A 12,081-nucleotide genomic window follows, 5' to 3' on the forward strand; every position below is an offset into this window, starting at 1 on the left:
GCCCAAGGCCACATGGCTAGGTAATTATTAAATGTCTGAGGCTGGATTTGAACTCAGGTACTCCTGACTCCAAGGCCAGTGCTCTATCCACTGCGCCACCTAGCTGCCCCTATTTCATTCCTTTTGAAGAGGGATTATATTAGATTGGGTATTCTAAACCTGATTTCTTTGACCTTGAGCAAAAGCACTTAATCATTTGTAGCCATAGTTTTGCCAGGTCTAAAAAAATGTATACTCAATATTTGTGCCATCATGAGGAGGTGTTTTGGGGAAACTGCTTTGTCATCCTTAAAGTATTATATATAGAATTGGGTATGAATTATTTATCATGTTTTTATCATTTTTTTCCCTGGACCAGGGAATAGGCACCCCCTATTACCTATAATTTATTTTTTTATACCTATAATTTCTTATATTTCAGCCTGATACTTAGATTTTTCAACTACAATTTACTCAAGAAAACGGGATTTTTTTGCTTAAGAACTTTTTTTATTAATAGGTTTACCCATAAGGGGGAACCCGTAATATGGTCTCTGAGACTGTCTTACAGGATCTAGTTTATCCTGCAAATGCATTTCCTATCAGAAAGATAACTTGGTATTATAGAAGGAGATCTGGCCTGGGATTTGGGAGACCTGGGTTCTAGTGCAGATTATATACTCCTTATTAACACTTCAAGCCTTTAATGAAAGCTGCCACTTGTTATAAGATGTAAAACAACTAACAGTTTGAGTGCCTGGCCTCTAAAGACTTCTTCGAAGGGCAACTAGGTGGTGCAAGTGGATGGAACCACCTACCCTGGAGGACCTGAGTTCAAATCCAACCTCAGACACTCATTAGTTGTGTGACTTTGGGCAAATTATTTAACCCCAATGCCCCTTCACACACATACCAAAAAAAAGGAGGAAAGAAAGAAAAGAAAACTTTCTTCCAAAGCTAACATTGTAAGATTCTCTCTGTAGTGCAGGTTATGATACTTGTCTATATACCTAGCTGGCCTCATCTACAGGTAAAATAGGAGACTTGCCTTTCCTTTGTTGTTTGAGTGATACATTCAGTAGGGCTCAGGATTCCAACCCCCAAATAATATCTTACATCCTGAAATTCTCTATTTGTTCTTTCTTTTAGCTATTGACTATTTAAGAATATCCTCTTAAAATTAAAACCCTATCATTACTGGGTATAGCTTGAATAACAGGTGTCTGTTGCCTTTCTTGATTTTTCTGATTCCCTTCCTTATCTAGGGAGTAATCTTTTCCTTCTGATCTTGAGATATATTGTTTATATTTTTATGTACTAATACTAAAATTTTTTAGTATAAATATATGCCTTCTTACAGCTATTAGCTTATAGGAAGTACTCTATTTTATTTGTGTTTGTAGCATTCCCATGTTTGCTAGCTTCACTAATGGATGTGTGTTGAATAAATGAATGAAAAGGCCTGTGAACCATAGCGTTTTTTTGGGGGGGGAGGTGTTATTTATTTGTTTGGTTTTTTTTATGGTAAGGCAGTGAGGTTAAGTGACTTTCCCAAGGTCACACAGCTAGATAATTATTAAGTATTTGAGGTTGAATTTGAACTCAGGTCTTCCTGGGCCTGTGTTCTATTCACTGTGCTATGTAGTTGCCCAAACCATAATTTTTTTTTTAAGGTTTTTGCAAGGCAAATGGGGTTAAGTGGCTTGCCCAAGGCCACACAGCTAGGTAATTATTAAGTGTCTGAGACTGGATTTGAACCCAGGTACTCCTGACTCCAAGGCCGGTGCTTTATTCACTACGTCACCTAGCCGCCCCTAAACCATAATGTTTTAAGAGATTACAATTGAGTTTCTCCTTACAGGGGGTTTATAATATAAAGTTAGTGGGAAAAGGTAAAAGTTCATTGTCAGAATTACCTTAAATTTTCCATAAGGTGAATGAAGTACATAATAGGGTATCCTTAAAGAGTTTGTAGTTGGAAGGAGGATTAAGGCTTTTTTAAAAGAAGGCAGTATATATCAAGAATCAGATGGATCTGAGGTGGTTGATTTGGAAACAATTGTAAATTTTATTTTTCACCATACCTAGCTAAGGTATTGATCAGGAGGCAGGTGGGAACCAGGACTTCTACACAAATAGAAGAAAGCTAAAACAGGTAAAGACTCAGCTGGCAGGGAAATTGATGTTTAGGGATAAATACTCTTGAAAACTCTTCACATCTAAGTGTAAATATGATCATAGTAAAGGGTATGCACACCACTATATTACTTAAGTTTTGTTTTCCTTATTGATTGAGGTCATAGAAAATAGAAGAAAGTCCAAGGAAACTTAGCAGGGATCTTTAAGCTGATCATTTCTACCAACTGAAGTAGAATATAATGTAGAGGAGATTCTAATCTTATGACCTACTGAGATGCTTTCCCTATGAGATGCATGCAGGAACTGAGAATGATTGAGAGAATAGCAAATTCACACTTCCCCTCTCAGACCCTGGGTTTACACTCATCAAGTGACATTAAATAAACTATTTCTTCCCTTTCTCCCTCTCAACTGTCCCTTCCTTCCCCACTTTCCCTTTTCCTTTCTCCCTCCCTTTCTCTTTTCCATCTTCCCCCTTTCCCCTCCTTTATTTCTCCCTTCTCCTTTTCTTTCCCTCTCCCACTTTCCTTTTTTCTTTCCCTTCCCCTTCTTTTTTCTCTCCCCCCTCTTTCTTTCCCCTTTCCTTTCTTCTTTCTCCCTTCTCTCTTTCCCTCCTTTTTCTCCCCCTCTCCCTTTTTTCCTCCCCCATCCTTTTCTTTTTTACCTCCCCCCATCCTTTTCTTTTTTTCCTTCCTCTCTCCTCTGTCCTATCACTTCTATTCCTCGACTCCTTCATGTCCCATTCCCACAGAGGTTTTATGCAGGCAAGCAGCTTAAGTCATGCAGAGTGCTAAATAGTCAATACACTATGGAGAGTTGCATCACCACCATCTAAATTCAACTCATGTGTCCTAGGAAGAGAGGGAGAGAGAGAAGTAAAAAGGAGATGGAGAGAGAGAAAGAGTAGACAGGGAGGAGAGGAATTGAAAGAGGAGTTGGGTGCCATGGGAGTGTGGGGTTGGATTATAGCATTCAGAGTAGAAAGGAACTATGGAGATCATATAGCTCCATCCCTTTCATGGAAGGAGATCATTTAAGTAAGTCCAGAGAATTTCCAGGAGAGGGGTGCTACAAAAGGGAAAGAAACAGGGCATCAAGCATAAGCTTTGTGTCTCTCGCTGTATCCATATAGTCAGTTCCACATGAAGCAGGGAACTCCTCCACACAACTATAACAAATCGTTCTGCTTGATCATTATAACCAAACTCTCTGTAGGAGTCTGGGCCATTGTTCTTGATAGTCTGGGATGGTTTGAGGCCAGATTGTACTTGGAAATGTAAGAGAAACCTGTTGAATTTTGTCAGGGACTCCCTCATATGAGGAAGGAATATTTGCTAGGGTGTAAAAACAAGTTTCTGGTGGCACATGGTTCTTTCATCAAATATCTTTTGAATGTCTGAAGTGTGCATTTCGCTCTCCTTGGCGCTATGGGAGATATAAAAATAAGTAAAACATGATGTTGATCATATGATCCATGCTAGTACAGAGCTTATTGTATATTTGGGAAGACAAGAAATTTTAAAGACCAAGCTAAGTGATACCAGGACTATGTTATAGAGCTCAGGAAGAGGGGTTGATGGTAGTTAGAATGTGGGATATGACTTTGAGTGCTAAGGTATGAATAGGATTAAGATAGGCAGGGGAAAGAGAAGAAAGATCTATATCACAGGCAAAAGAAATCTTGAGATTGTTAGCTACCTTTCTGCTTTATTGGATTTTTTTTTCGTGTCTTACTATTTGCAAGCTGTGTTAAAGGGTTTGATTACCTTTTCCAAAATCATCCCAAAAGGGGGAATTCTGTTTTATTATTAGATTGGATCATTTTGTATTTCTTTAGGCTTTTAAAATATTTAAAAAAATATATATACACACACCATTGTATGAAGTTCTCCCCAGTGTTTGAAGCATCTGAATTGATAATTGAAATCTTTTTTTGCCTGCGGCTTAAATTAATCTTAACATTTCTTTAAAAAAATTTTAAAAAAGTTATTCCTCCTTCCACTTAAAAAATCTCCCCCTTTTGAAAGATATTTAAGTGATTAACCAACATGTTAAAAATCTGGAATTTAAAGTGAAATTAGATGTCTTAATGACTGCAGAATCTATTCCTCTTTTAATTTGCTTAACTTTAGAAATCGATGATTGAATTTATATTGCTTTTTGATTTAGAGGGAAAAAATATTCAGCTTGAAGGGATGGTCTAGTGGAATGTAAAGAGTAAATAGAGAGTTAGAAATGGAAGATGCCTTTCAACTTAAATTTTTCAGTTTATCTCTACAAACATACTTTATTCTTTGACCTGAAATTTATTTCAGCTCAAGGAGACTCAGCTGCTTTTTGTCTTGGCTTAGCAGTACTGATAAAAGGTTGCCAATGTAATGATAATTCTTTTAAAATTTTTGGGATAGTTCCCCCCCCATTTTGACACCTTTCTAATACTTAATAAACCATCCCTGTGAATTATAAGGGGGGGGAGGGAAAAGGAAGAGTGAGGAATCCAGGAAATCCTCAACTTTGTAAGAGCTACTATTAGATCAAAGTGAAAACTATCATCCTTTTATGCCTTATTTTTTTCAGTGCCAATTTGACCATGATAAACATGGGCAATTATATTTGTTATTTTCTATTATTAAAGACCCAGTGTGTGACAGATCTCAACTATAAATGGTATTTAGAGGAACTTTGCTCCTTCATGATTTTTTGGAAGGGAGGGGTTGATAGTTTTTTCCTGAGGTTTATTAAAATATTGATAAGTACTTGCTGGACCATGATAGCAGTTTTAGTCGGTCTCCCCTTTCCAGGTGAGGAATCTGTCAGATCAGACCAGTAATTTAGCCTTTCTATGAAGGCTGCTCCTTTGAAGCAAAAACAGGGCAGAAGTGACTTTCTTCTGAGTTGCTCAGTAGTTTTTTGCCTTTCCCCCTCAATTCTGGCAGGCATTGAGTGACCGCTTCAGCGGTGAGATCCCTGATGACCAGATGGCTCACAGTTCCTTTTTTCCAGATGAGTACTTCACCTGCTCTTCCATTTGCCTCAGCTGTGGGTAAGTGAAGACAATAATTCACCCCTACCCACTACTAGAAAAGTGAGTTAGGCCTGGCCTATTTTGTAGGACAAATGAAGAGGAACCCAATTTTTTTAAAGTCATAAGATAGAAATGTCTGTGAACCTTCTTGATGTATAAAAATGCAAAGCCTAACTTAGAATTAACCTTTGAAAGTTCTGAACCAGAATGGCACCTGGGCAGTGTGGGCTAGAGGTTGGGTTGAAAATCTAAACTTCAATATATTATGTTGTTATTTAATGATTATTGACTATCTGAGAGATATAGTTCATTATAGGGTAAAATGCAGTGGGAGGATCTAGATTTGAATCCTAATTTTGCTACTTATTAGTTAGTAGGTAAAACATTAAATATGCACTCTAATCAAGGTACTGAGGAAAAAATGAAACAGTTCTTTCTCTCAAGAAACTTACGCTCTGAAGTGTTGCCATTTTATATAGTATTTTAAGGGTTATAAAAACACAAATTATTTCATTTGATTCTCATTGACAACATTTTCTCTGTTCTATAAATGAGGAAACTGAGACTTAGAAAAGCTAACTGATTGGCTAGTGTAGGATCAGTGATTTTGAAAAAGGCACAAATGGTACAGTAGCAGATTTTCACATTAAAAAAAGCTGGTAAGGATACGTTGTATTATAGAACCAAGATCCAAAAAGATCTTGAGAAGATTGGGTTGAATCAAAATTTAATGGAGATAAATATGTAAAATGTTATGTTTGAGTTCAGTAAATTAGCCTCACAAATACAATTGGGAAAGCATGAATAGAAAATAGTTTTTTTTTTGAAAAAAATTTGGAGTTTTAGCTGATTAAAGATGCTCAGTAAGAGATGATGGCTGAAAAAAGCTATTGCACTCTTAGACTTTATTAATACAGGTATAGTTTTAAGAATAAGGATTGCAGTTAATCATGTTAGTTCTCATTGAATATTTTGTTCAGTTAAGGTGTCCCATTTTAGGAATAATATAAGTCTAGAGAATGTCCAGAGGCAGACAACTAGAATAGGATTTCAGTTACTATAGTTTGAGGATCCCTTGAAGTTCCTGGTGATGTTTTAGCTTCAAGATGGGTAGAGTTAAGAAGGATAAAATAATAACCATATACAAGAATTTGGAGGGCTCTAATATGGAAGAAGGATTATATTTGCTCTATCTGGTTGATCAAGGTTCAGAGGGAAAAATAAGAATCTATGAGTAGAAGTTTCAGAGTCAAATTTAAGCTTAATATAAGAGGGGGGGAAGCCCTTTAGAGTTATCCAAAAGTGTAACTTGCTATCTTTGTGAAGGTATTTGCTTGCCATTGGAGCCTTTAAATAAAGACTTGACTACTTGTGAGGTATTTTGTAGGAAGAATTTTCTTTCCAGTATTGGTTGGGCTAGATGGCTGCTAGATTCAAGTCAATAAAACCTAGATTCAAATCCCAACCCAGACATTTACTGGCTACGGGACCCTAGGTAGATCACCTAAATTCTCTGTGCCTCAATTTCTTCATCTGTAAAATTAAGGCATAGGACTTGATTGCTCCTAAAGTTTCTTCTAGCTCTCAATATGATCCTGTGATATCAAACTTCATCTCTATTTAAATACATTATATCTCTTTTTTCGTTTTCCTAACAGGAAATTCCAAGTCTTACTTTAGCTTTTTCCTCTTGGAAATATTTCCTTCTTTTCACTCCATAATGTCTCTTCTAGCTTTCTTCTTCTTTGTACTCACAAAGCTGCTGCCTTAGTTCAAGTCCTTATCCTCTCCAACCTTGACTATTGTAATAACCTTTTAACTGACCTCCCTGCTTTTCCAGTCTCTTCTCCAATCTGCCCTCCATAGCTATCAAAAGTACAGTTCTGCCCATGTCCCTTGTCTACTCAATTAAAGTCAAGGGACTCCTATTCCTTATGGAATAACATATAAACTTGCTTGTTTGGCATTTAAAAGCCCTCCACAATTTGGCTTTAGTCTTTTCAGTCTTAAACATTTACTCCCTTTCATGCATTGAACAGTCCAGCCAAACTAACCTACTCATTATTGTTGCTCCTACACAACAATACATCTCCTAACCCCAGGCTGTTATCCCATACCTGGAATACACTCTGTTTTTACCTCTGCCACTTTGAATTTCTAGATTCCTTTAAATACCAGCTCAAATCCTAGTTCCTACGTGAGTTCTTTCATATTTACCTCCCAACAGTTTTTTGAGCCTCTTTCCATATTATTTTGTATTTATAATCTATAAATTTCATTATTGTATAAATTTGTATATATTTTTGGTATATATTTTTCTATGTATTTTTCCCTACTTCCCTTCCCCTCTGTATACATTGTTTAAAAAAAGAATCATTTAATTTTTCTCCGTATTTTGGGTTGTAAGGACAATAGTTTTTCTTTCTCTTGACAGTTGAAAGTTGGTGTGGAGAGTCATGTATTATATGACCTCGTTTCATTCATTTATGTAGAGACCCCCAATTTACACCACAGTAATATCTTGTGGCTGTTTTTGATCTGAAATATCTTCCAGCCTAACATCATGCTTGTTGCATCACTGTTACTTTTTGGATCATAGGTCTGGATGTAAAAATAGCATGAATCATGGAAAAGAAGGAGTGCCTCATGAAGCAAAGAACCGCTGTAGATATTCCCACCAGTATGATAACCGGGTTTATACTTGCAAGGTAAGTTCGGGGGCATGCTTCTCTTTTTCTCTCCTCTGAGAGAGACTTTAAGCTTGAAACAGTCCACTAGCTATCTCTTGTCCTATCTCAGTGCTTTTGGAGTTGCAGTGTGTTGTGTTACTGGTGCCTTTTATCAAGTATCTACGTGTACATTTTTAGATGAGATATTCTTTCAGACATTTCTTGATTTTTGTTTCACTTTAGTCTGCTTAGATCTATAGTTAGAGATTGATCTTATGACTGCATATTCATAAAAAAATTTTTTTCTTTAGCCACAGGTACCATCTAGTATTTTTGGACTTTATGTATTCATATGTGCACTCATGTTTTAATGATTAACTTTCAAAGAATTGACTTTTTTTAAAAAAAATGATTCTTTTTTTTTCTTGACCTATGAGATTCCAAATTTCAGTAGTGTTCATGTGGGGCAGGGTTGTTCTGTACACACTGGAAATTGATAGAGTGCTATATGTTCCAGGCCTGTTATGAAAGAGGAAAAGAAGTCAGTGTGGTGCCTAAAACATCTGCTTCTACCGATTCTCCGTGGATGGGTCTTGCAAAATATGCATGGTCTGGGTGAGTAGAGGGAGCTGAGTTTCAGATACTTTAATATATATATACATGTCCTTCTTATGCCTACTTAAAGATAGCTGTTTACTTCCATTATAGATATGTGATTGAGTGTCCTAACTGTGGTGTGGTATATCGTAGTCGGCAATACTGGTTTGGGAATCAAGATCCTGTGGACACAGTAGTACGGACAGAAATTGAACATGTCTGGCCTGGAGTAAGTATTCTAATTTTTTGCTTATTTCTCATTTAATATCTAATAATATGTAGATGTGACAGAGAGTCATATTTGGTGTCAGGAATAGTCAGTAATATGTTAGTAATGAAAGTTTCTGGTAAAGATCATGTTATAAAAGGTTGTTGAGGAACTATTCTCTCCTTCAGACTCCAACATAGAGCTGAAAAGGTGATATAGCAATGATAAAGAAAATGGAAGAGAAACAGAAGCTCCTCCATTCAGTCTAGGGCACAAAGACTGTTCAAGTACATGACCAGTACTTAGGGTTTGCTAAAAGAGGGGTGGCACTCAGAAAACCAGCAGGAACTCTGGTAAAGGGGCCTGAAGCTTTGCAGGTCTGGGGAAAGAACAGTGGCAAGAAATCCTTCAAGCTTAGGTAAACCAGGGCCAAAGCCAGCAGGCATTTTGAATGAGGACAACCCCTAGTGAAGGGTTAGGAAGAATAGGCTGGGTGGGTTGTGTCACAAGCTAGAGTGAGCTTTGGGAAGCAGGAGCTGACACCTAAGTCCCCTCAGAACAGAAAATGTAGGAAACTTGTATACACAAAGAGAAAACAATTAACTACATTTTGTAAATGATATTTTGCATAACTTACGTAGTATATATAGAGAACTCTAGGGATTCAGTTAGAAATATTAACTTCAGTAAAGTAGGAGATATAATTTAAAAACTAATAGCCTTTTTGCATATTACTAGTGGAAGATAGAAGAAATAGAAAAATAAATCTTGTTCCAAATAACTACAAAATTTATTAAAGTGCCTGAATATCCAGCTAGCTAGTTAATACTCTTATAAATACAAGTACAAAGTACTTTATATAAAAATTAAGGAAGACATCTGCCCATCATTGGGCCATGCCTTAATAATAAAAATTGTGATGTTATATGAATTAATTTACAAATTTAATGCCACACCATTTAAAATACAAAATAGGGGCAGCTAGGTGGCGTAGTGGATGAAACACCGGCCCTGGAGTCAGGAGTAGCTGGGTTCAAATCTGGTCTCAGACACTTAATAATTACTTAGCTGTGTGGCCTTGGGCAAGCCACTTAACCACGTTTGCCTTGCAAAAACCAAAAAAAAAAAATAATAATAAATAAAATACAAAATAAAAACAACATTTATCTAGAGAAGGGATAGGGATTTGTTTTTCTGCCAATGCTATTTTTGTATATTTATAACACCATTCATGGACCATACAAAATTATCAATTTAAAAATGATGCTGCTATATTTGATCAAACAATTAATTCATCCCTAAAAAGCCTCTAGATTTATTGAATTTCAAGTCTTGCAGTTGCCATGGCAGTACCAGATTTTGCAGGTCTTATATGGCCAGCCAGCCTGACATTGCCTGCCCCTAATCCAGAGGAACAAAAGACCAAGAATCTCAAGAGGAGTAATAAAAGGTTTGAATTAAGTGGGACTAGCTAGTTTAGATTTCATATTAGATAAAGTAGTAAGCATTAAGACAGTTTGACACTGGTAAAAAAATTGCAAAATTTCATCATTAGATAAAATCTATAAGCAATCTTACATATCAGTATAGTGTTTGATAAATCCAGGAGCACTAGTTACTAAGATATAATACCTCCCTTTTTAATCAAAATTCCTGGAAAAACTGGAAAGCTATCTGACAATTAATTTTAGAGCAACATATTGTACCATAAACTGCAGTACTTCACCTGGAAAAGGAATGAAATTTCAGAGTATTTCATGGAAATTTTGAAGGACAAAAGAAGGAGGTATTTTTCTTAACTATGAAGAAAAGAATTCTTAATGAAGCAAGGAATTGAGATTAATTAAAAAACAGAAAAATTTTGATTACATAAAATTTAAAATACTTAATGCAGAGAAACTACATATATTAAGAATCAGAAGAAAATAATGGATAAGTCTTCATAGCTTTACTATCTAAACTATTTAAGGTACTGATGCAAATATATAAAAATTAGCCATTCTCTAATTGGCACATTAATCAAAGGATATGAATAAGCCAGAAATACAAAATATGAACAACCATGTGAAAAAAAAATGCTCCAATCCATTAATAAGGGAAATACAAACCCAGATAACTCTTAAAGTATGACTTCTCTCATATATCAGACTGGCAAGGAAAACAAAAAGTACATAGCAATCGTTGAAATGGTGGTGGGAGGAAGGATGCTTAGTGTGTTCTTGGAAATATAAATTGGTACAGCTATTCTGGAAAATAATTTGGAGCTACAACAAAATTTGTATGTGCCCATGGATCTAGTGATATTATTAGAGTGTACTTTCAAAGAGATCAGGAGCAGAAAGAAAGATCATATAAGTATAAGAATATTTATGGCAGCATTTTTTTTTCATAGTGGCAAAAAATTGGTAACACAATAGTTGTCCATCATTTGGGGAATAACTGAACAATTTGTGGAATATAAATGTAGTGAAATTTTATGCCATGAGAAATGAGTTTTACTTTTTTTTTTTTTTTTTTTTTTTTTAGATTTTTACTAGGCAAATGGGGTTAAGTGGCTTGCCCATGGCCACACAGCTAGGTAATTATTAAGTGTCTGAGACCGGATTTGAACCCAGGTACTCCTGACTCCAAGGCTGGTGCTTTATCCACTACGCCACCTAGCTGCCCCTGGTAGTAGAAATGAGTTTTATTAGAGATTCAGGGAAATGTGGAAAGACTTCTATGAACTGATGCAAAGCAAGGTGAACAGAATTAGAACATTTTAACTGACTAACTATAAGGGGAATTAATTCTGAAAGACCTCAGTACTTTGATTTAATCAGATATTTTAATTATCTATAATTAGTCAAATAACTTAATTATCAATATTTTAAATATCAATTGAAATCATGACTTCAGAAGACTGATAATGAAGCATATCTTGCATCTCTTGGTAGAGAGGTGAAGGATTAATGATACAGAACCAAATAAGCATTTTCAGTGATGGTCAATGCCTTGCTTGTTGTGTTTGATCATATTATTTGTTATAGGCCAGGGCTTTTACTAAAGGGTTGAAGAAGTGATATGAAAAAAACCTCAGCAAAACATTTTAAAAGTAAAAAAGAAAAGAAAACAAAAAAGTTTTATATAAAGTATTTGCAAAAACTAGGAAAATAAAGGCTATTCTTACCAAATTTCTTTTCTATGACATAGGTGATCTTTATACTTAAACCAGGGAGAATTAACCCAGAGAAAGAAAATATAAATCCATAGTATCTCTAATGAATAGTGAGGTAATAATATTGGATAAAATACTAGCAAAGAGATTGCAACAACATACTAAATATATTATCCATCAAAACCTGGGTGGATATATACCATGAATTTAGAGCCAGTCCATTATTAGGAAGGTTTCTTCTTAATGCCAAATCTTAATACACAGATCTTTTTAATACCAAAAATAAAATTATCAGATAGTAGATTCA

At 35.6% G+C, this 12,081-nt stretch overlaps 1 protein-coding gene across 2 annotated transcripts in view; it reads left to right on the plus strand.

The window, feature by feature from the left end:
- ZFYVE1 (zinc finger FYVE-type containing 1) overlaps positions 1-12,081 on the plus strand; it is a 53,416-nt gene that overhangs the window by 17,986 nt on the left and 23,349 nt on the right. For both annotated transcript variants that reach the window (XM_074235788.1, XM_074235789.1), the window contains 4 exons: positions 5,055-5,161; positions 7,743-7,851; positions 8,330-8,427; positions 8,521-8,638. In XM_074235788.1, coding sequence (XP_074091889.1) covers positions 5,055-5,161; positions 7,743-7,851; positions 8,330-8,427; positions 8,521-8,638 — 432 coding nt within the window. The remainder of the gene's footprint in view (positions 1-5,054; positions 5,162-7,742; positions 7,852-8,329; positions 8,428-8,520; positions 8,639-12,081) is intronic.

Source organism: Macrotis lagotis, chromosome 4 (assembly GCF_037893015.1).
Source record: "Macrotis lagotis isolate mMagLag1 chromosome 4, bilby.v1.9.chrom.fasta, whole genome shotgun sequence".
NCBI classification, from domain to species: Eukaryota; Metazoa; Chordata; class Mammalia; order Peramelemorphia; family Peramelidae; genus Macrotis; species Macrotis lagotis.